At 42.5% G+C, this 24063-nt stretch overlaps 3 protein-coding genes across 3 annotated transcripts; all 3 read right to left on the bottom strand.

Annotated features, from left to right (window-relative positions):
* Positions 1–1736: 1736 nt before the first annotated feature.
* Positions 1737–13972, bottom strand: LOC115164420 (synaptic vesicle 2-related protein). The gene is made up of 16 exons (XM_029716869.1): positions 13763–13972; positions 11920–12080; positions 11538–11623; positions 11268–11366; positions 10840–10911; positions 6300–6424; positions 6053–6116; positions 5584–5709; positions 4801–4929; positions 4609–4682; positions 4265–4341; positions 3892–3996; positions 3613–3724; positions 3375–3456; positions 2929–3018; positions 1737–2805 (listed from the first exon to the last, which is right to left on the bottom strand). The coding sequence occupies exons 1-16, from the start codon at positions 13795–13797 to the stop codon at positions 2569–2571; spliced, it is 1674 nt and encodes a 557-aa protein (XP_029572729.1). The 5' UTR covers positions 13798–13972; the 3' UTR covers positions 1737–2568.
* A 1636-nt stretch (positions 13973–15608) lies between these two features.
* On the bottom strand, positions 15609–16854 carry LOC115164423 (polyubiquitin-like). The gene is made up of 2 exons (XM_029716875.1): positions 16711–16854; positions 15609–16306 (listed from the first exon to the last, which is right to left on the bottom strand). Exon 2 carries the CDS (start codon positions 16295–16297, stop codon positions 15827–15829), a length of 471 nt encoding a protein of 156 aa, XP_029572735.1. The 5' UTR covers positions 16298–16306; positions 16711–16854; the 3' UTR covers positions 15609–15826.
* A 5695-nt stretch (positions 16855–22549) lies between these two features.
* On the bottom strand, positions 22550–23836 carry LOC115164424 (polyubiquitin-like). The gene is made up of 2 exons (XM_029716876.1): positions 23688–23836; positions 22550–23247 (listed from the first exon to the last, which is right to left on the bottom strand). Exon 2 carries the CDS (start codon positions 23236–23238, stop codon positions 22768–22770), a length of 471 nt encoding a protein of 156 aa, XP_029572736.1. The 5' UTR covers positions 23239–23247; positions 23688–23836; the 3' UTR covers positions 22550–22767.
* Positions 23837–24063: the final 227 nt, after the last annotated feature.

Raw genomic sequence — 24063 nt, 5'->3', positions numbered from 1 at the left:
TCCAACATTCTTTCTCCTTCTTTGAAACATAATTTATTATTGTATCATACACATTTACATCCAGTGATAAGAATCTGTGCACAGACACTTAATGCAGCACTAAATCGCAAAGGCAGGCATGTAGGAGACCAAGGTTCTTTAACATTTTTAACAACACCTTGTTTCACGTGTTATTTTTTACAAGGGGACAAAGACCATCCCCGCACCAACAAACAAAAACAACAACAACCAACCCAGGTATTGGTACAGTATATACAGAGATGACTTTTGCCCAGTAAGCAAAAGCTGTCATGGGGTGTACCCTGAAAAACCATGTGATTATGTTAGCTTTGAATGATTTCACCCATGTAGAGTAATTACTACTGTACGAGACTGACAACTTTGGGTGACTACGTTAAGAGGTGACAGTATCAAGTATAGTACAGTTCAAATATTTCAGTTGCACTTCAGTTTCATGGCATATACATAAAACCCTCAAAATGCATATATGAGCATTATAACACCTGGTATGAACCCTGGGATGAACTTTCATCAGTACTCATATGCAATTTTCCTAATTTACATAAACTATAGTCATCGTGAGAAATAGCATTACGACCTTCTCAAGACAGGTCAACAATATGAGTGCTAATGAATGCTTACGCCAGCTGCACAGAGAGACTTTATGTAATTATTTTAATTGCCTCATTTACACTGAACAAAAATATAAACGCAAAATGCAAAAATGTCAAACATTTTACTGAGTTACAGTTAACATATGGAAATCAGTCAATTGAAATAAATTCATTAGGCCCTAATCTAAGGATTCACATGACTGGGGATACAGATATGCATTTGTTGGTCACAGATACCTTTAAAAAAAAAGGTAGGGGCGTGGATCAGAAAAACAGTCAGTATTTGGTGTGAACACCATTTGTCTCATGCAGTGTGACATCTCCTTCGCATAGAGTTGATCAGGCTGTTGATTGTGGCCTGTGGCATGTTGTCCCACACCTCTTCAATGGCTGTGTGAAGTTGCTGGATATTGACGGGAACTGGAACACACTGTCGTACATGTCGATCCAGAGCATCCCAAACATGTTCAATGGGTGACATGTCTGGTGAGTATGCAGGCCATGGAAGAACGTTGACATTTTGAGCTTCCAGGAATTGTGTATAGATCCTTGCAACATGGGGGCGTGCGTTATCATGCTGAAACATGAGGTTATGGCGACGGATGAATGGCACGACAATGGGCCTCAGGATCTCGTCACACTATCTCTGTGCATTCAAATTGCCATTGATAAAATGCAATTGTGTTGGTTGTCCGTAGCATATGAGTGTCCATACTATAACCCCACCACCATCATGGGGCACTCTGTTCACAATGTTGACATCAGCAAACCGCTCGCACACACGACGCCATCTGCCTGGTACAGTTGAAACCGGGATTCATCCGTGAAGAGTACACTTCACCAGCGTGCCAGTGGCCATCGAAGGTGAACATTTGCCCACTGAAGTCAGTTACGATGCCGAACTGCAGTCAGGTCAAGACGACAAGCACGCATATGAGCTTCATCGAGACGGTTTCTGACAGTTTGTGCATAAATTCTTTGGTTGTGCAAACCCACAGTTTCATCAGCTGTCTGAGTGGCTGGTCTCAGACGATCCCGCAGGTGAAGAAGCCAGATGTAAACAGGGATGTAAACAAATGTGTGCACAAAATTTGAGAGAAATAAGCTTTTTGTGCATTTCGAACATTTCTGGGATATTTTATTTCAGCTCATGAAACCAACACTTTACATGTTGCGTTTATATTTGTATTCAGTATATAAGTATCTAAACTGAAGCGTAACTGAGATTTCTCACACCTCTATGAAGTGCATCATGTCGGATGGTTAACGTGGTGATGGGAATCTGCAAACAACCTCAGATGTACAGATTTGATTATGTTGAGTGGGTAATTATTGTATCATTACATAGCAATTCATTACATGTCATTGTTTTCATTATAGCTTTGCAAAATATAATGGATTTTTTGGGGCCCTTGACGTCACATCTCTGTCAAAAGCCCTCAATGTGTGCCTTATCCAAAACTGAGTGGTAGGACCTGAGTAGAACTATTGTTTTAAGGCTCTCTTAAAAGAAACAGGTTAATAGAAACAATGCAACAAAGCAATGTCCTCTATCACTCTCTTTCACTATCACTCTCACTGTTACTATAAATCTCACTGTTCTTCTCCCTCACAATATGAAATTCAAATACTGAGATATAAGAATGACAAACCCACCCTGAACAGTTCCTCTCCCTGCTACCACCCAGTGTATACTCAGGATAATCGACTGAGCTCTGTCTCACTCAGAGTGTGGTTATCCTACATTGGCAAAAATCATGACAGTGGTAGTGGTTGAAGATTAAAATGAGAGAGAAATGTTTTTGAATAACATTTTGGTGGCAGGCTCTCTCAAGCCACTGTGGTGCCTATATACAAACCAGTAATGACACATTTGAGTTGAGAATGGACAAGGGCTGCTTGCCTAGCTTCCTTCTCCTTTATTGCCTCTCTCTTCCACTCCAGCATCCCTCCTTCACCACCCTCTTGCCTGTGCTCCGTCCTCCTGGGACCCAGAGTCGGAGTGTGGGATGCCCCCAGAGCTGTTGGCAGGGGCCCGGCCCATCATTTCCTGGCCCCACTCGCGGTGGCTGGACTCCTGGAGGCCCCGGCCAGTGGTCTCAATGGGCAGAGCACAGGAGGCGATGGCAGCCAGCAGGCAGCAGATGCTGTACACTGACAGAGTCAGGTACACAGAAGACTCCAACATCACCTGCAGGACAGGGGGAGGAATGAAAACAGTATCACCAGCCTAGGTAGGATAATGTCTTTCAGTACACATTATGTACAAATATTCTTTATATATTGGTTGTGGTAACTTTTTCTTCAATTTTACCTGTGCAACGAAGGGTGTGATGAGGGCTCCCACTCTAGCCATTCCACTACTAGTGCCCAGACCTAACGCTCTGGTTGCTGTTGGATATACCTGAGGAGTCAGGAGAACACCATGGGAATACATCATTTATTAACATTCAGAACAAGACAGTTCCTGCCGTTTACGCAAAAGGGAATGTCAAGTTTTACGCATTCTTTTTATTTACAGTATAATTTACTTTGTACCATATTGACACTGTAATACTTATTAGAAACCAATAGAGAAGAAGAGTATGAACCAAATAACTATCCCTCATTTAGTCACAAATCTATCAAAGAAATAAAACTGAACAGAAACCTGACGTCTGCGATTTAGTATAATCTTTGTTTTTAAAGTAAGAGCTGGCATTCTATTGAGTCGATAATGTAGCCATAGGGTACATGGGGTTGTATGGCCTATGACCTCACCTCAGGGGTGTAGACATAAGCAGCCTGGAAACCTCCTGCGATGAAGGCCCTGGCGATGAATATCAATACTGTCAGCCAGGTCCTGAAGCACAGACAACAACAACAATGTTAATAACAACAACAACACTGTTATTGTGTTGTCAGTTGCGGATCCACCACAGTGTTATGTTTGTCATAGAGTAGTGCATAGCGAATCCTAAAAGTAATAACTTTTTAATTTTGTATTGGATGGTCTTACCTCCCTACACAAGCGTAGAGTGGCACAAGGCAGAGAGAGAAGACGAAGAAGCACAGTGCCATTGTCTTCCTCCTTCCCAGCCGATCGATGGCCCACAGAGTCACCAGCAAGCCTGCCCAACATTATACATCAACCAATCTATTCAGATATTCTACTAGTCTTTTTAATCAATAAGAACAATTTACAATCTACTTTATTTCACAGTACCCTGCTCCCCATGCAATTGTATTTAACAATATTATGACTATTAGTTGAAAGCAGGAGGTCGAAGAAGTATACCTGGGAATTCAGACAGGGTGGTCCACAGCAGGTCCTTGTAGTCGTCTGAGGTCAGGTATTTACACTCCAGGCTACACCTGGGCTCCCTCTTACTACCTTTTGACTCTAGAGCGAGACATAACACAAGAAACACGTGATGCACACTTAGCAGTGCTCACTGCAACCCTCCAGAATCACAAGGTCCTGAAATGACCTTGAGACTTAAAGGCTAATGTAACCTGCGGTCAATTGGAGTTACTCTTGGTTAAAGCGTTACATAAATATCCATTTTTAGTTGAATAAGATGGTTTGGGCTCAGCAGGTTAATACTATCCTTAAGAGTGTTTGTGTGAGTGTTGCTGATGATGTCAGAGGAGAAGGAGCAGTAACTCACCCCCACAGGCTCCCCCCTCCTGGAAGAGCTCAGTGGTGAGCAAGACCAGGCCATAGTAGGCGAATGCATTAGAGAACCTTAAGAGATAAAAAAGTCAATCTAAGGATTCCCATAAGGAAAACTGGGATAATTAAGGATGCAACTCTTATGTTAAATAAAGGTTACATGAAAAAAAATTATGAAGATGTTCAATCAATGAATGTAACAGAGCAGTACTGGTTATGTTTTAAAGATGTAAGAGTTTAAATTAGTCATCAGATGTGATCTACTAACTTTTAATTACCTGTATCTAGAAATTAGGAAATGTCAAGTTTTTCTTTGTTAAAATGGTTTAAGTTATTTACCAAATAAACCACAGCAGAATTGTGGTCCAGCGAAAATGCGGTGAGAAAAGATCCTGGAACTTCCCACGGTCCTCCTAATTGACAAACAGTCAAGAAACACAATATGACAGATAAACAACTGAAACAAGCCAAACTACTTTAGTATGCCCTGTACGTATTCCATACAATATATCTTAATGTGCTGGGCTGTACCTGTCTGGCAGCAATTAGTTTTCCCAGGGGCATGGGGACTCCGTTCTCCTTGGCGATGCGCTTCAAGGTAGTCAGAGCTTTCTCCTGGTTCCCTGTCAACACGTCATAGCGTGCACTCTCTGGCAGCCACTGTTTCCAAAACCAAAGGGTCAGTCGTTTTAATAGTGTAAAATAAATGAATTCAAGTGAATTGGTAGTAGCTGTTAGTGGCATACGAGTGGTGGAAAAAGTACCCAATTTCATAAAGATACCTTAGTAGAAAATGACTCACGTAAAAGTGAAAGTAACCCAGTAAAATACTACTTGAGTAAAAGTATTTGGTTTTAAAGTATCAAAAGTAAATGTAATTGCAAAAATACACTTAAGTATCAAAACTAAAAGTACAAATAATTTCAAATTCCTTATATTAAGCAAACCAGATGGCGCCATAATATATTTTTTAATTTACAGAAAGCCAGGGGAACACCCCAACACTCAGACATAATTTACAAACAAAGCATGTGTGAGTCCGCCAGATCAAAGGCAGTAGGGATGACCAGGGATGATCTCTTGATAAGTGTGTGAATTAGACCATTTTACAGTCCTGCTAAGCATTCAAAATATAATGAGTACTTTTGAGTGTTAGGGAAAATGTATGGAGTAAAAAGTACATTCTTTTCTTTAAGAATATAGTGAAGTAAAAGTTGTCAAAAAGAGTAAAGTAAAGTACAGATACCCCAAAAACTACTTAAATAGTACTTTAAAGTATTTTTACTTAAGTACTTTACACTACTGCATACTCACAAAAGAGAGGATAGCGAAGATGAAGAGCGGAATGGTGGAGAGGCCGAGCAGCCAGCGCCAGCCCAGAGTGGGCATCACCAGGATGGCCAGCAGCACCTCAAACACAGTGCCCAGCGCCCAGAATATCTGCAGGGGCACAACAATAGGTACAGGAAATGGTTGGCATGATGAGTTCCCTGGCACATTGAAGCAGCTTCATTGATCCAGGTCAGTGGAGATCTATCCTGCTCCTGAGTGGCCACAAACTTGGCATTAAGAGGATCACTCACAAACAAGTGGATCAATTTGTACCTCACAGACCTGCTAATGTCTCAAATCAATGACGGACTTGACAGAGTTAAAAGTGGACCTCACAGGACGACTGCAGAGTTGGACAGAGAGATAGAAGCGCAGGAGAGAGGAGTTGAGTTGGGCAGGCCACAGACTAGAGTGTAACTCTTGCTAAGTGATAGTAAAGGATAAGTCATACCTCGATTAGCAAGATGCAGGTGGCTCTGGACCTCATGGGGAGAAACTCTGCATACAGTGTCACCCTGAAGGGAGAAGGACATGTCACTTTTATGCTACTTCTATTAACTATTATTGTGTGTCATTAATATAAGGTCAAATCTGTAGCCCACTTATAACTGGGTAGATAACATAACCCAATCCTTTACTGTGTCCTACTACAGTATACTGTAGCTATTGCTATAATGCCAACAGGAAGGGATACGTACGACTGTGGGGCTCCTCCGATGCCGAAGCCCACCAAGGCACGGAGGAAGAGGATCCAGCCGTAAACGGGGGCAAAGGCGCTCAGTACACCGTAGAACATGGTCCACGCCACACTCATCTTCAGACCCTGTGTACACACACACACACCCACAACTGTGAGCTCTGACACAGACAGCAAAATACCCTAACTATCTCTACCACATATCACACTGTCATGGATATCCCTATTCCCCATCTCTGCCCAAGACGTTGATATAAAACTGATGTCTCATGAAAGCCTGTCAAAGCACATAACTAGGTCATTCCACGAAATGAGTGTATTTTGCATCCCTTTGAGATTAAGTAGAAATTGTGCACCAATATTGAATTTTAAAAGCCTATATTAAATGAAGTGCCCTTTAATATGTACCACATGGACCACAGATTTTTATATAAATGAAGACTTGCTGAAGTGCCAAAATGCATAATTTTCCACCGAGGGCCCTCTGGTGACTTCTAGGACGATTTTAAATCCACTTAACCACAACATTTCTCCAAGTTCTCACCATCATTGTAAAGCCCTATTTATTTCATGTGATTAGTGATTCATTTAAGTCTGTCCCTCATTTTATTAAGGTAAAGCCTGTTACGTGAACAGAACTCACATTTTAATATGATGAAACTATTCCTTTTTCATATTGTTTTAAAAAAAACATTGAACAGCTAATAGTCAAATCATAGTGTAAAAGCAGGTGAGTGTACTGATGGGGCGGTAAGTCGGAAGCAGGTGAAACGTTTTAATAAAACAACAAAACCAAGAACACGACACTAACATAAGGCAGTACGCCGGGACACAAGAACAACTGGTTAGTGAACCTGGGAGAGTGACATATAAAGGGGAGGAAATGATGAAGGTAATGGAGTCCAGGTGTGGGTGCACGTAATGATGAGTGCCAGGACTCCTCAGGAACCTCCCCAGCTCCTGATTCATCCTCTCCACCTGCCCATTAGACTGAGGCCGATGCCCGGATGTGAGGCTAACCGTGACCCTGAGCTTCTCCAAGAAGGCCATCCATACTCAGGATGTGAATTGGGGGCCACGGTCTGAGACAATGTCCCCTGGAAGGCCATAATGCCGGAAGACCTGATGGAAGAGTGCGTCAGCGACCTGGAGAACAGTGGGAAGACCAGGAAGAGGAATTAAGCGACATGACTTAGAGAATCTATCCACTACCACCAAAATGGTGGTGAAACCATCAGAAGGGGGAAGCTCAGTAACAAAGTCAATGGATAGATGGGACCAAGGTCGCTGAGGCACGGGAAGCGGCAGGAGCTTTCCTGCTGGAGCATTCTGGGGGGACTTGGTTTGACACACGGAACAGGAGTTGGTATACCGCGTAACATCCTGCACCAAGGTGGGCCACCAGTATTTCTCAGTGATGAATGGATGGTGCGAGAAATACCTGGATGTCCAGCGACGACAGCTGTGTGTGCCCAGGTCAGTAGCCGATCCCTTATCCCTATGGGAACGTAGATGCGCGCGGGAAGACAATTCCGGGGTGCGGGCTCCCTCTCTAGAGCCTGGGGGATGTCCACATCTACGTCCCAAACCACTGGACCCACAACTCGGGAGGATGGGATTATGGGTGCCTTCTGGACAGGAGCCTCTCCCAAATCGTAGTTATGGGTAAGGGCATTGGCCTTGATGTTCTTAGAGCTTGGGCGATAGGTCAGCGTGAGGTTGAAACTTGTGAAGAAGAGGCCCCACTTGGCTTGGCGTGGATTCAGTCTCCTCACTGTCCGTATATACTCAAGGTTCCGATGGTCGGTGAGGATGGCGAATGGTTCCTTGGCACCCTCCCGCCAGTGTCTCCACTCCTCTAATGCCAACTTCACTGCCAAGAGCTCCCGATCACCAACGTCATAATTCCTCTCTGCGGGGGACACTTTCTTGGAGAAGAAAGCACAAGGATACAATTTGTGGGTCCCCCTGTCTTTGTGACAAAACTGCCCCTACACCCACCTACGATGCGTCTATCTCAACCACAAAAGGTAGCGTGGGATCTGGGTGTTTTAGCAAGGGGGCGCAGGTGAAACGCCCCTTGAGGAGATGAAAGGCCTCGTCAGCTGCTGGAGACCAAACCAACCTACTAGGCCCACCCTTGAGGTGAGAGGGCGGCGACGGCGCTGAAGTTCCAATGAAAAAGTAAAAGTTGGCAAACCCCAAAAACCGTTGTAACCCCTTGATGGTGGTTGGGACTGGCCATGGCCTTACCGCATCTACCTTCTTGTCCTCCTTCCTCACTCCCTGCGGGCTGATTTGGTAGCCCAAGAAGGAGACAGCCCTCTGGTGGAATTGGCACTTCTCTGCCTTGACGAACAGGTGGTTAGCCAAGAGGCGTTCCAGGACTGCTCAAACGTGAGTGATGTGATCCTCCAGGTTGGTCGAGAAGATCAGGATGTCATAGATGTACACAATCACCTGATGTCCGAGCATGTCCCTCAACACCTCGTTGACGAATGCCTGGAACACTGACGGAGCATTGGCTACACCAAAGGGCATAACCAAGTACTCTTAGTGACCAGACATCGTACTGAACGCCGTCTTCCACTCATCCCCCTCCCGGATGCGAATGAGTTTGGTGAAGAACCTGGACCTGCGGATGAACCCTGTTGGAGCGCCTCTTGAATGTAGTCCTCCATGGCCTGGGTCTCAGCCACTGACAGAGGGTAGATGTGTCTGCGCGGAGGTGTAGCACCGGAAAACAGGTCAATGGCACAGTCTCAGGGAAGATGAGGAGGGAGACAGGTTGCACGAGTCTTGGAGAATACCTCCCTTAGATCCTGATATTCCACCGGGATGTTGGGTTGGAGGGCAACCAGACTCTCAACCAACGTGGAACCAAAGGGGACAGGAAAGCAGGTCTTCCGGCATTCAGGTGACCAGTCGGTGATTCTCTTCCTCGACCATGAGATGGTAGGGTTATGGCGCTGAAGCCAAAGTAGGCCGAGGATGATCTTGTGAACGGGTGTTCTGGTGATGAAGAAGGGGATGTTTTCCTGGTGATTGGGCTCCACGGTGAGGGTGAGTGGTTGGGTGATGTGTGTGATGGTTCCCGGATCCTAGAGGCCGACAGTCAAGACCTTGAACCGGAAAAGGAGAGGAGAGCAGGTAGGTAGTAATATTGAGAGAGCAGAAAAGGGTCTGATCCATAAAATTCCCCGCGGCGCCTAAAGCTGTGGACACAGGACATGAGGGACAGTTAGCCAGAGTGATGGGTACTAAAAAGAGTCTAACAGGAAGAGCAGTAGATGGAATACTCACTCCTGGTCCCGGGGATGTAACGTCGCGTGACCGTCCCTCTGCTCTAGTGGGTCCCGGATTATGAAGTAACGGACACCGTTGGCGCTTGTGCCCTCCCTGGCCACAGTACAGAGCCCCAGCCCGTCGTTCCGCCGCGGGAAGGAGTGTTACCCCTACCTTCATGGGTTCAGGCTCTGATCCCGAACACTCACCGAAAGAGGGAGAGAAGTGATGTAGATGCCAACGCTCCCAGGGGAGGCTATCCAGACGGATGGCCATCGCAATGACTGCGTCCAGGGTGAGGTTGTCATCTCGGCAGGCCAGTTCCGTCTGGACCTCCTCGCGCAGACCTCTTCTAAATAACGTGCTGAGCGCCAGCTCATTCCATCCACTGGAAGCTGCTACTGTCCAGAAGGTAAGCGCATACTCAGCAGCCGTCTGATACCCCTGCTGGAGCTGAAGCAGACGCTGACCTCCCTCTCTGCCCTCCGCAGGATGATCAAAAATAAATGTAAACAGAGCCATGTACCCCTCATAAGACTCAAGCTCCTCCTCTCCTCTCATCAACCCTGTTACGGTCAACCATGTGACTTTATTTGGAACTTAAAAGGCACTGCTGTCCCCATACCATAAGACTGCTATCTGAGTTGACCTTTGTATTTTATTCATATTTTTGCCTCTATGCAAAAATAATATGCACATATTATACTGAGTCTACACACACCCACTCACATACAATCATCATATACGCTGCTGCTATTCTGTTTATGATATATCCTGATGCCTAGTCACCCTACACCTATACATATCTACCTCTATCGATCCAATATCCCTGCACATTGTAAATATGGTGCTGGAACTGACCCTGTATATAGTATGTTTACTTACTTTATCGTCTTCTTCTTATTTCTATATCTTGTGTGTTTTTGTTGTACCTTGTTATTTTTTGCATTACATTGTTATTGAAAACTGCATTGTTTGGGTTAAAGCTTGCAAAAATGGCATTTCACTCTACTTGTGCATGTGACATTAAAACTTAACTTACTATAGTTATTTTTTTATTTAACCTCTTCTTTATAAAGTTGAACATGTGCTTTTCTATGACAGAATGTAAAAATGAGGTGAAATCAAACATTTTTTGGGGACTAAGTTACACTTCTAAAAAGGCACCGAATAAGTGGAATGACCCAACTGCTGTGAAATGCCAATTAGAAATCGATATAGACCTCCCCCATAATAAACCCAGCCATTGAACTCACTGTTTTTCTGCCATACTTATCGGATATGTTCCCCCAAATGGAAGAGCTGATCATCATTCCAATGAACACCGCCTGGAGTTAAATAAAAACAGAGGAAATGGATATCACATATGTAGAGGCCTTGTCAGTAATGAAATGTGACAGTGTAAGACTGCACTAACATCAACAGCTACTGCTATTACACTCATCACTACCACTACTAGTCCATACAATCAGCCCCACCTTCTCAACAACTCATTGTTATTATTGATTAATGAACTGCATTGTTGAGGGAGCTAGCACATAAGCATTTCACTGCACCTTTTATACCTGTTGTAAACTGTGTATGTGACGAAAACATTTAGTTTGATTTTAACTACCGTTAGCCCACCAATCCAGTCATCATTTAGTGTTACTGGTAATCAATGTAAGAACGAGACCGGCATTACCGAGGTGAGTAGCGCCACCCACAGGCTTGGAAGCCTCCATTCACAGTGAAGCTGTGGTGCCAGGATGCTTAGAATCATCATCTCCATAGCATCAGCCATCTGAACAAACAGCGGCCATAAGGAACGGTGGGAAAGGAAACAATGAAGACACAGTGAATTGTGCTGATATACATTATACTCACATGTACAAGTTTTAAATACAGCACATACACAACATGTTATGAAACTGTTATGTTTTTCTCTCGGACTGTCTTAAGCGTGGCTGCTCACCCAGGACAGACCAGTGAGGATGGAGAGTTTCCACTGGAACTTTCCAAAACCAATGGCCTCCACAGCATCCTCCACCATGAAAGTGTCTGGGAAGAATAAGAGGTGTAACCAATTAACAATAAATTCTATACCAACTCAAGTAGGAAATTACATAACATACAGATGATGACTTGCAAGTATGGATTGCAAGTTACTATGATAAATGTGTACGCAATGAGTAACTGTAGTCAATCTCATTAAAGAGAAAGGCCATTATAATAGCCCAGTGGTCCCCTGAGGGGGTAAGTGGAAGAAGAGAGGGGGAAGGCGATTTCATGCATATGGAAGTTATGAGTTTGGATGGGGCAGTCAGAGTGGTGGCTAAGGAGGGACCCAGTCATACCATCAGTTGGGTTGGCAAACTCCCGGGGTACTAGTGCGCCATCATGAAGTGCCACAGACTCCATGTAAGCCTGCCTCCCATCGATCTGGACTTCCTGCTCTCTCCCCAAGCAGTCATCCTCAGAGCGTGTGCTCTCACCCGTGCGACGGAACTTGACCACGCTGCAATGGAGAAAGCCAGGAAGATCAACTTGGATCAGTTTGCCAGCCTACTGTAAAGACGTTTGTGCCAACACAGCTGAATGCAGCTGAGAATGAGAGGCTGTTGCCTAGGTGATATGAGCTGTTCCTCTCAGGCAAACAGAGGTAAGTTATGCACTGCTGTTCACAACTGACAAACTTGTGTGCCACCTAAGAATTGTGTGTAGACCACAAATAGATTTGATATTAAGAAAAATGTAATTCTGAAATTTAGACAATACCTTAAACACCTGTATGTTATCTGTACATCAAGCTTATATACTACACATTTTGTAAGATGACAGACTGCTGATAGAGGGTGGAACACTGTAAAAGGAACATGGAGGCAGCCCAGTGATGTCTTAATCACTGTGATTACTACACAGATTTGCCAAGGGCAGAAGAAATACAGCTGATCGCCCACTGAGGAGCCTAGAAATCAACATGTCTTGCTTACTGTGGTTCACTTTCTTTCAGTTCTGTACAGAACAATCCCACATTTATCCCATATAGACTTGGAGAAGGGCATTGCTCAATGGACAGATTCTGTAAATAGTTGTGTTGATGGCTTTACACTTTCTGCAAGAAAGTTGCTTTGCGGCCTAATTGCCTCAACCATCATCTCCTCTCAAGTAATAGCATAAGATCTATGGATCCTGTTTGGAAATATTATTTTGGGTTTCACACTGGGGAGAAAGACAGTTTGCTGCCACAGTCACATTGCACAATTTCAGATCTCCAATTTTTAGGTAGTAACTGGGCCTACTGCCAAGTCACTGCTTTACTGGCATAGGAACAATTGTAAAGAGAATTTTGTGCCTTTTTTTATTACACATAAAAAAGGAGAGTCTCAATAGAAACATAGTTGGAAATTGATGGTGATAGCCAGGTGTGGACAACTCTGGTCGACCCAGCTTCAGTGAAAAGTGTGTATTTTTGTCAATAAACATAAATGAACGTAATAGATTTTCATGCACAATAGATACAATTGTAGTATGAATATTCTAAAACCATTCCAAATCATGGTTATTTTGTTGCTACTAAATAATTAGTAATAGGCTAACATATACATCTGTTACCTACAGTATACCTACAGTAATTGTTAGGCTAAATGTGTGGCCATTGCTAGCAGAAATATTTGTGATAAAATGAAAATAGGCTACTTGTGTAAAATATTAGATGTTAACCACCCCATTCTAACAAACTGGTGCAACTCATGCATGATCAAAATAAAGGCATGACGAATGATGTTGGCACAGTAGTAGCTTCATATACAATAGGCAATGATGTGAATGAACCCCCTGTGAAATATGCACACTGTCACTACCAGTAAAAAACAAACACAAATACTAGCCGACATTGTTGTAGCACCCATATGAGCAGTTGGGTCAGGGTTACTGTTTACCGGTCATTGATGCTTTGCTTTCAAACAAAACGCCCGTCAGTTACTCGACATGCCACATTGTATTCGTGTAGAGCACTCTGACTAGCACAAAATAGGAATACAATGTTGCACATATTATTATGTCAAGAGATCATTGTCACCCAACAGCTGCAACTCAAGCAATCACGAAAGAAAGGCTGTGGGCGAAGGGTCGGTTTAACAAAATGACCCAGTTACGATCAAATTAGAAATTAATACGTTTTTTTATATATACACTCACGGGAGTTGTCTTAACTGGAACAAATCATCGTCCATTTTGGTGGTGTTTATTGGGTTCCACAGTGAATTGTCTCATTGCCATTACATCGTTATCATAGCGAGTCGAGATTTCAGCACCACAAGCTCGCGGAGAGCCACCCGTTCTGGTTCTCAGCGGAGAGCCAATGAGGGACGGGATATTCAGAATTATGTATATCATTGGATATTCACTATTTCAGCTTCCTGTGTCGTGTCACAGCAGTGTGCCAGCCAAAAGGTACTGTGAAGTGATGGCGGCAGGGTCACTCGTGCGGGCCGGGAGCAATGACGTATAGAACCCCTGGACAGCTGACACTTTATGTCTTGGCCAATAAGAGCCTTTAAGCCACCGGGGCGGCATTATCATACTCCTCTTTTCGGGTCTTTGATTAATGATGGAACTGAATCGTGGAAAAACAATATAGGCCTACCCACATTAAAATAGCCAACTTGTCAACAACGCCACAATTTGCCAAATAAGGATGCAGCCAGCACCAATGCAAGCCTGGGATGTGGGATGACATTTCATATTTAAGAATCGAAATTATTTGGGTAGAACATTTGCTTTTAGGTCTATTTTGAGAGACATGCTGCTCAAGTCAGCTTGTGGTACTGTGTAACCATAGCAACGCATGTAAGCAAACGTCAGCGGATGCTAGCTAGTTTACAAAACGATAGCCCATTGTTGATGTTATTAAGCATGAATTAAATGGTGATACATGTGAACAATTTAACTGTTGTTCTTATAGATGTTCTAATAGTCATTTCACAACTGTTGAACAAATATTGTGCTTTGCCTAGTAAACTGGGCGTTCACTCACTGCTTAACAATGACGTGGAGAAAAACGGGGCAATCAAGAGTGTGCTACGAAATTAATGTCAAACGTAGTTTTCTTTGACCTTTGTCATTATAAATGACATATAATTAATAATTACATTGTTCGCTACAATATTATAACCTTAATATACTTGTACTTGACAGTGTTGATGAAATAAGAACTAGTACAAAAGGAGGCCCAACATGCACCTTTTTTCAATATTAAATTGAATGTAATTGAGAAAATAAAGGTTTCATAATGTATTTTTTTTCTAACGTCCTTTCTGAATTTCAAAGTAATCCGAGAAGTAATCATCTAGTTTTTCAAAAGTATCTGTATTTTCAGTTTACATGTAATCAATTACACCCCACCCTGTTTGTGGTTGACTCGTAAGAGTATGGGGTTACTTAGATTTGCAGACTATGCCAAGGTAAATGTGTCCTTTGCCAAGATCTTTCCACTTTTCTCTCTGTCTTTTCAGCCTGTGAATACCAGTGCAGCAAGCTGGCACAACCAGGCAAATTAACTGGGGTGGTGACTAGGACTTCAGTCAAATGCTACACAAGGTATTGAATTAATTGAAAAACATGAGTATGCTTCCTTTGTGCCAAGGTGTATTTTGGTTTGAGCAATGGTAAATACATGTTACCTATTCTTCATAGATACATATTTATATTTATATAATTTAAGATGAAGCAAAGCAAATGTGCTGTAGGAAATGAATAATAGTAACTGTTTCGGCCTTGAATCAAACTCATTTAAAACCATCTGAACATGCAACGTTTAGGATTTTCATCAGACCATGAAACATTGTGTATATTGCTGACAAGGCCGGCCTGTAGTTTCCCCATGTGGACTGCCTTGTCTCAGTTTGAGTCAACTCAACTGTAAATGTTACTGCTCTGTCTCTATCATGTCAAATAAGGGAGCAATAGCACAATGGACAAGAAACTGACCAGTTCCTTATGTTGCTTTATCTTTTCTTTTGAGTTGGAGCCGTGACAATGATGGTTGACAGTTATAGTTTTATACATGTTTATTACTTGATAACAATCTCATTAATATACGCCAATATCAGCCATGCTTAATTTAATGTTTACAATTGAATACAAATGTAGAACAATTCACATTTTTGTTCAAGATTGATTGCTTTTTCTCTATAGACATGGAATGCATAATAAGTTAAGGGCTTCATGTGACAGGTGGTTTCAGGTCGATACTGGGTTTCTTCAGCCTCCCCTTAGACGGAGCGTCAGATGGATGGTGCTTTGATTTCTGATGTTGTAGTACTCCAGCGTCTGGCAATCCTCGAGCTGCCTACCCTCATGAATCAGCCTCTGTTGGTTGGCAGGGACTCCCTCCTTGTTCTGTACCTTGGCTTTGAACTGGGTTACAGTCTCACCAGGCACCACATCATATGTGTGTGTCTGGCCCTTTTCGTTTTTCAGGAACACCTGGATAGGAGCGGGCTCCGTAATCAGCACCATCACTTTAGATCCTGAATGCAGGCCGTAGTCGCTCAATGTTTTTGAATCATCGCTGAGACTGATTTTGCTCCCATTGACACCTAACAGCCTCTGCTTTGTTGTGGCCACTTTAAAGTGTTCTTCAATCAAACTCTTGAGAGACCCCACGGTGGTGTGTGGCTGAACTTTCAGGGGAAGTGAGTTCCCGTTCAAAAGTGTTATAGTGAGTTCCATGATAGATATCTGAAAGAGGATGTAATGTATTATTTATTTGGCCTTACATTAGCATAGCTCAATGTTTTGAATGAATTCATTTAGTAACACAGGTGTAATGCTTTATAACTTGTTAAAAGCATGTATGATCCTTATAATAAGGCTAACAATATGTAATGTTTGTCTCTATCCAACATTTCAGCTGACTCAAATGGCTGGTATAAGGGAGTCATACACACTCATGACAAGTTATACTGTACAATGCATTAGAGCTTTTATATTTACCTACAGGCTTTAACATTACCATTTGTTCAGCCCATTGTAATAACTAACAAATTATAAGATAATTTGCTTGATATGCTGTTAAGCTTTTTTTCTCCAGTACATTTCTGTAAGATAGGCCTGTTGTAGCTTAATAATGGAAAATGACTTACATGTTCAGTAGATATTGTTGAGGAGTTGTTGTTGTGAAGTCTTGCAAGTTTGTTTTAAGAAATATTGTTGGTAAATCCGTATGCTGACAATTGAAACTCATCCGATGAAAGATGATGATAGCTCTGTCAGTGTACATCTGAGCAGTCTATTTAACATCTGATCTGCCCCGCCCCTCAAATTGAGATTCGTTTTTATCTCGCTGCCTCGCAGGTTTCGGTTTCCATTATAAAATAATGATGTAGTCGGCTGCTGTTTGCAGAAAGTTGAGTGCAATAAATTGTTTCTTTGATATTGCCCAATGACAACTTGCCCCATTCAAAGTATGCCCAATTTTGATTTAATTGATGCATATCACACTGAAATTCACAAAGATCACTCTAGCTCAGGGGTTTCAAACATTCGAGCCGCGAGGGGTTCCAATCCGGCCCGCCGGTGACTAAAATTGAAACTACAGTTTCTTGACTGTCTGTCCAGCTCTCTAATAATCACTAGACAGCCGGGGAGCATCGACAATTCATAATTTTGAGGCAAGGAAATATTTTTCTTTAGATGTCAGTGCCGCCCTCCAAACGTCATTGAAGACCGAATGCGGCCTTAGGGGTAAAATGAGTTTGACACTCCTGCTCTAGACCATTCCATATAATTCATTATTCTAAACCGGGGTAGGCAACTATATAGATTCAGCCACCGGCCGATTTTTGTCAGAGGGGATGATCCAGATGCCAGAACATAATTATAATAATTTGTACACTGCAAATTGACCACAACTGAGCCAAAAATTAGATTGTATTTAAAAATTTAAAAAATTTCATACTTTGATTACATTGAAACACGATCACATCTAGTTTTCTGTTCGTGGAAGTACTTGGTGAACAGATTTCTGCATAGTTCCTGGTGATTGTAGTCTTTTTTTGACCAGAAACTTTGGGGGGGCCCAAAACGTATTGTGGCCCTGTTTGGCCCGCAGTCCGCCTTTTGCCGAACCCTGTTCTAGATCATTCCCTATCATTGAACCAGGTTCTAGATCATTCCCTATCATTCTAGATAATTCCCTATTTTTCAACAAAGATATGTCAAACACCAGAAAGGAAAGAGAAACCTAATGTCATTATCAATGAAACCCAACCTCATTGGGAAAACCCAGGCCCAGATGATACTAACAATGATGAGGAATTGCAGGTATCTTGTGATACGTCAGACATACACCTTTGTGAGTGCAGAGGGAGTTTGATTAACAGCAATACAAATAAAAAGACTATTCCCTGCCTCATCATTCCCAAAATGATATCAACACATGTTTATATTGTCAGTAGTTGAATCATGTCTTTCAGACTACACATCTTAGTCAGACTGTACCCAAAGTTATTCACCCGTATGTTCTCTAGTACAAACAGTAACCAGTGGAAGTACAGTAACTTCTATATTCTCCAGTAACTTATGTTCTCCTCTTTTATTTCTACCTCTATGGATATTTCCAGGGGTCAATGACCTCTGTGCATTTTACTGATGTAATTCTAATGAGTCAGACACCTTTCACCACTGATGTCCTGTTAGTAAAATACAAAGTCATTTTACATTACAGATGTGCCTTGAGTTAGAATTCTTGGTCATTCTAATTTCTGTCATAAGCAATGAGAGCAGAGAACGCTTGGGTGTTTATATTTTTAGCCATATGACTTAGCAGCAATTACAGTCATGGCGTAAAATGCTCCAATTTAACTAAAAAGGCAGATTGGGAAGGTATACCAAAGAAAATGTATTGCATACTTACACTACAACAGTGATTCTCAACTAGGGAGCCTCAGGGGGTCTCAGAGACTTTTCAAGGGGCCTGAGGGGGACAACAATTTTCAGGCTGACGCTATTTGCATGACAGGCCTCAAGAAACAAAAACTAAAAACAAACAAACCAAAAATATCTCAAGTTTTTGTTTGGTACTATTTGAAATACAAAACATGACATGCAGCCAGTAGATGATGGAGGCAGTGTTTTTGGAAATGGATGTAACCTTTGAAACTGACAAAGTATCCAGAAGTGGACTCGCGTTTCCCGACTCGGAACGAGAGCTGTGGCCTGCTTTTCTCTCCGGAGCAGAGCGCAGCTGAAAGGAATGATAACAGGGGTTGTGTCGAGGTGGATCGACTGCATTTGAGGATCCCCGGTGTCTGTGATGCACGTCGTTTGGTGAGACGCAGACCCGGAGGGGAGCGCGAGACTGAGGAGACCCTGTCTGTCCTTCTGAGTTTTGATGTAGAGTGTTTGCCTCTGAAACATGACCCGCCAAGCCGTGCTTCTTAACACCCACCTGCTTAACCCGGAAGCCAGCTGCACCAATGTGTCGGAGGAAACACCGTTCAACTGATGACTGACGTCAGCCTGTAGGCGCCAGGCCCACCACAAGGAGTCGCTAGAGCACGATGAGCCAAGTAAAGCCCCCTCGGCCAAACCCTCCACTAACCCGGACGACGCTGGGCCGATTGTGCACCGCCCTATGTTACTCACGGTCACATCCAGTTGTGACCGTGAGCTGTAGTGACGCCGCAACACTGCGATGCAGTGCCTTAGACCACTGCACCACACAGGAGGCCCAACATGCATATTTTTTCAATATTAAATTGACTGTCATTGAGAAAATAAAGGTTTCATAATGTATTTTTTTCCTATCGTCCTTTTTGAATTTCAAAGTAATCCGAGAAGTAATCATCTAGTTTTTCAAAAGTATCTGTATTTTCAGTTTACATGTAATCAATTACACCCCACCCTGTTTGTGGTTGACTCGTAAGAGTATGGGGTTACTTTGATTTGCAAACTATGCCAAGGTAAATGTGCCCTTTGCCAAGACCTTTCCACCTTTCTCTCTGTCTTTTCAATCAATCAGCCTCTGCTCTGAGAACCCCCCTTGTCTTTCCTGACAACAGTTGCTTTTATCATAGTTACGTTGTTTGAATTCACTTAAAGAAAACTTTCTTCAACTCTGACCACCACCATGACAACAAATAAACTGTCTACGTGTTTTTCAGTGGCATTCTCTCGGCCTTGGGAAGTCTTCTATCTCAAGTATTGGAAGCAAAACGAAAGGCCAAAGAAGGGTCCCCAGTGAAGGAGATTGACATTTCAGGACCTGCCCGCTTTGCCATTTATGAGTGTTCATTGAGGGGCTCCCGAGTGGTGCAGTGGTCTAAAGCACTGCATCTCAGTGCTAGAGGTGTCACTACAGACTCTGGTTCGATTCCAGGCTGTATCATAGGGCGGCGCACAATTGGCCCAGCGTCATTCGGGTTATGCTTTGGCCGGGGTAGGCCGTCATTGTAAATAAGAATTTGTTCTTAACTGACTTGCCTAGTTAAATAAAAGTGAAATAAAAAATTGTGATTAAAGTCATGTCCAAATCACTTCAATAAGGTTGTTTCTTGTTACAATGTAATCTATTGCAATTTACTGTAAATTGAACACAGCCATGATATTTGCCTTGTTTTTTTCAGGTTGCTCATTACTTTTACCAACTTATGGAGGTGTGATGCCTACCACTGTTCCCTACTGCATGGTCAAACGCTTCCTCTTGGATCGCCTTATCTTCGCCCCTGCATACCTGCTGGTTTTCTTTTGTGTTATGGACATCCAAGAGGTTAGTCAGCTGCCCCCTTAACAACTCTCCTGCACCATACACCTGAATTAACTCTCACTGCTTGGATCCGATAACCACCAAAATTGGTATTACTCTGTGTGGTTCAAACTTTAAGCAGGGACTGCTTATTAGTCTGTCAGTTTACATTGGCCCTAGTGAAATTATGCAGTACTTCTCAGACAGTTCATTTCCGTTAGTGGTTAATGAATTACTTTACAATCCAGACTATTGTTTATTTGTTTAACCTTTATTTAACTGGAAAAGTCACTTAAGAACAAATTCTACTGCTAACCTACAAAGCATTACATGGGCTTGCTCCTAGCTATTTCTCCGATTTGGTCCTGCTGTACATACCTATACGTACGCTATGGTCACAAGATGCAGGCCTCCTTATTGTCCCTAGAATTTCTAAGCAAACAGCTGGAGGCAGGAATTTCTCATATAGAGCTCCATTTTTATGGAATTGTCTGCCTATCCATGTGAGAGACGCAGACTCGGTCTCGACCTTTAAGTCTTTATTGAAGGCTCATCTTTTCAGTAGGTCCTATGATTGAGTGTAGTCTGGCCCAGGGGTGTGAAAGTGAACGGAAAGGCACTGGAACGACGAAGCGCCCTTGCTGTCTCTGCCTGGCCGGTTCCCCTCTCTCCACCGGGATTCTCTGCCTCTATACCTATTAGGGGGGCTGAGTCACTGGCTTACTGGTGCTCTTCCATCCCGTGCGCCTAGCCATGTACTGTTATAATCTCAACCCGGCACAGCCAGAAGAGGACTGGCTGCCCCTCAGAGCCTGATTCCTCTCTAGGTTTCTTCCTTGGTTCCTGCCTTTCTAGGGAGTTTTTCCTAGCCGCCGTGCTTATACATCTGCATTGCTTGCTGTTTGGGATTTTAAGTTGGGTTTCTGTATAGTACTTTGTGACATCGGCTGATGTAAAAAGGGCTTTATAAATACATTTGATTGATTGATTGATTTACAATGACGCCCTACCAAAAGGCAAAAGTCCACCTGCGGGGACTGGGGCTGGGATTAAAAATTAAATAAAAATATAGCACAAAACACACATCACGACAAGAGAGACACCACAACACTACATAAAGAGACCTAAGACAACAACATAGCATGTTAGCAACACATGAAAACACAGCATGGTATCAACACAACATGGCAGCAGCACAACATGGTAGCAGCACAAAACATGGTACAAACATTATTGGCACAGACAACTATTGTCATGCCTGTACATTCATTTTAATACATTCAAATGCTGTTTTAGGATAAGAGGTGGGCAAACTCCAGGACAAAGTGAATAGTAGTGCCTATACAGGTGAGCAATTCTCATTGGCTTTTCATTCAAGGATGCATACATTTGGAATGTATCGTGGTGCTCTGTTGCCAATCTGTGTTTTTGTGTTTTCAGTTTCAAGTACTGTTTACCACATTGGTGGCATTATTTTGGAATGCTTACCTTGCATCTGTGAGGAAGTGAAGCCTCCAAAGATCTTCTCCCAAATTACTGAATTAAGAGGGCACCGTGTGTGTGTGTGTGTGCCTCAGGAGTTACATAATGTTACAAGGGCTGGCCTGTGAATGCCAGTGCAGCAAGCTGGTATAACCAGGCAAATTAACTGGAGTGGTGCTTAGGACTTCGGTCAAATGCTACACAAGGTGCTACACTAATGAAATCCTAACACATTCATTGTGTTGCTCACATGCAAAATAACTTAGAACTGAAATAATAAGTCTTAGTTGTATTCTTACTGATATTTAAAATATTGAATTAATTGAAACACTTGAGTATGCTTCCTTTGTGCCAATGTGTATTTTGGTTTGAGCAATGGTAAATACATGTTACCTATTCTTCACAGATACACATTTATATTTGTATAATTTAAGATGAAGCAAAGCAAATGTGCTGTAGGAAATGAATACTAGTAACTGTTTCGGCCTTGAATCAAACTCATTTAAAACCATCTGAACATGCAACGTTTAGGATTTTCATCAGACCATGAAACATTGTGTATATTGCTGACAAGGCCGGCCTGTAGTTTCCCCATGTGGACTGCCTTGTCTCAGTTTGAGTCAACTCAACTGTAAATGTTACTGCTCTGTCTCTATCATGTCAAATAAGGGAGCAATAGCACAATGGACAAGAAACTGACCAGTTCCATATGTTGCTTTATCTTTTCTTTTGAGTTGGAGCCGTGACAATGATGGTTGACAGTTATAGTTTTATACATGTTTATTACTTGATAACAATCTCATTAATATACGCCAATATCAGCCATGCTTAATTTAATGTTTACAATTGAATACAAATGTAGAACAATTCACATTTTTGTTCAAGATTGATTGCTTTTTCTCTATAGACATGGAATGCATAATAAGTTAAGGGCTTCATGTGACAGGTGGTTTCAGGTCGATACTGGGTTTCTTCAGCCTCCCCTTAGACGGAGCGTCAGATGGATGGTGCTTTGATTTCTGATGTTGTAGTACTCCAGCGTCTGGCAATCCTCGAGCTGCCTACCCTCATGAATCAGCCTCTGTTGGTTGGCAGGGACTCCCTCCTTGTTCTGTACCTTGGCTTTGAACTGGGTTACAGTCTCACCAGGCACCACATCATATGTGTGTGTCTGGCCCTTTTCGTTTCTCAGGAACACCTGGATAGGAGCGGGCTCCGTAATCAGCACCATCACTTTAGATCCTGAATGCAGGCCGTAGTCGCTCAATGTTTTTGAATCATCGCTGAGACTGATTTTGCTCCCATTGACACCTAACAGCCTCTGCTTTGTTGTGGCCACTTTAAAGTGTTCTTCAATCAAACTCTTGAGAGACCCCACGGTGGTGTGTGGCTGAACTTTCAGGGGAAGTGAGTTCCCGTTCAAAAGTGTTATAGTGAGTTCCATGATAGATATCTGAAAGAGGATGTAATGTATTATTTATTTGGCCTTACATTAGCATAGCTCAATGTTTTGAATGAATTCATGTAGTAACACAGGTGTAATGCTTAATAACTTGTTAAAAGCATGTATGATCCTTATAATAAGGCTAACAATATGTAATGTTTTGTCTCTATCCAACATTTCAGCTGACTCAAATGGCTGGTATATAATGAGAATCATTATGAGATGATTGAAAGACATAAGGGAGTCATACACACTCATGACAAGTTATACTGTACAATGCATTATAACTTGTATATTTACCTACAGGCTTTAACATTACCATTTGTTCAGCCCATTGTAATAACTAACAAATTATAAGATCATTTGCTTGATATGCTGTTAAGCTTTTTTTCTCCAGTACATTTCTGTAAGATAGGCCTGTTGTAGCTTAATAATGGAAAATGACTTACATGTTCGGTAGATATTGTTGAGGAGTTGTTGTTGTGAAGTCTTGCAAGTTTGTTTTAAGAAATACTGTTGGTAAATCCGTATGCTGACAATTGAAACTCACCCGATGAAAGATGATGATAGCTCTGTCAGTGTACGTCTGAGCAGTCTATTTAACATCTGATCTGCCCCGCCCCTCAAATTGAGATTCGTTTTTCCCTCGCTGCCTCGCAGGTTTCGGTTTCCATTATAAAATAATGATGTAGTCGGCTGATGTTTGCAGAAAGTTGAGTGCAATAAATTGTTTCTTTGATATTGCCCAATGACAACTTGCCCCCGTTCAAAGAATGTCCAGTTTTGATTTAATTGATGCATATCACACTGAAATTCACAAAGATC

This window comes from Salmo trutta, chromosome 27, assembly GCF_901001165.1.
Source record: "Salmo trutta chromosome 27, fSalTru1.1, whole genome shotgun sequence".
NCBI classification, from domain to species: Eukaryota; Metazoa; Chordata; class Actinopteri; order Salmoniformes; family Salmonidae; genus Salmo; species Salmo trutta.
This window is presented reverse-complemented; position numbering and strand designations above follow the sequence as displayed.

Excerpts from the sequence above, each read along its gene's own strand:
- LOC115164420 (XM_029716869.1), bottom strand. The coding sequence starts at position 13,797 with ATGGACGATGATTTGTTCCAGTTAAGACAACTCCC. Across the intron at positions 6,117-6,299 it reads ATCGGAGGAGCCCCACAGTC|GGTGACACTGTATGCAGAGT; the intron begins GTACGTATCCCT and ends TTCTCCCTTCAG. Across the intron at positions 4,930-5,583 it reads TCTTCGCTATCCTCTCTTTT|TGGCTGCCAGAGAGTGCACG; the intron begins GTGAGTATGCAG and ends TTTTGGAAACAG.
- LOC115164423 (XM_029716875.1), bottom strand. The coding sequence starts at position 16,297 with ATGGAACTCACTATAACACTTTTGAACGGGAACTCACTTCCCCTGAAA.
- LOC115164424 (XM_029716876.1), bottom strand. The coding sequence starts at position 23,238 with ATGGAACTCACTATAACACTTTTGAACGGGAACTCACTTCCCCTGAAA.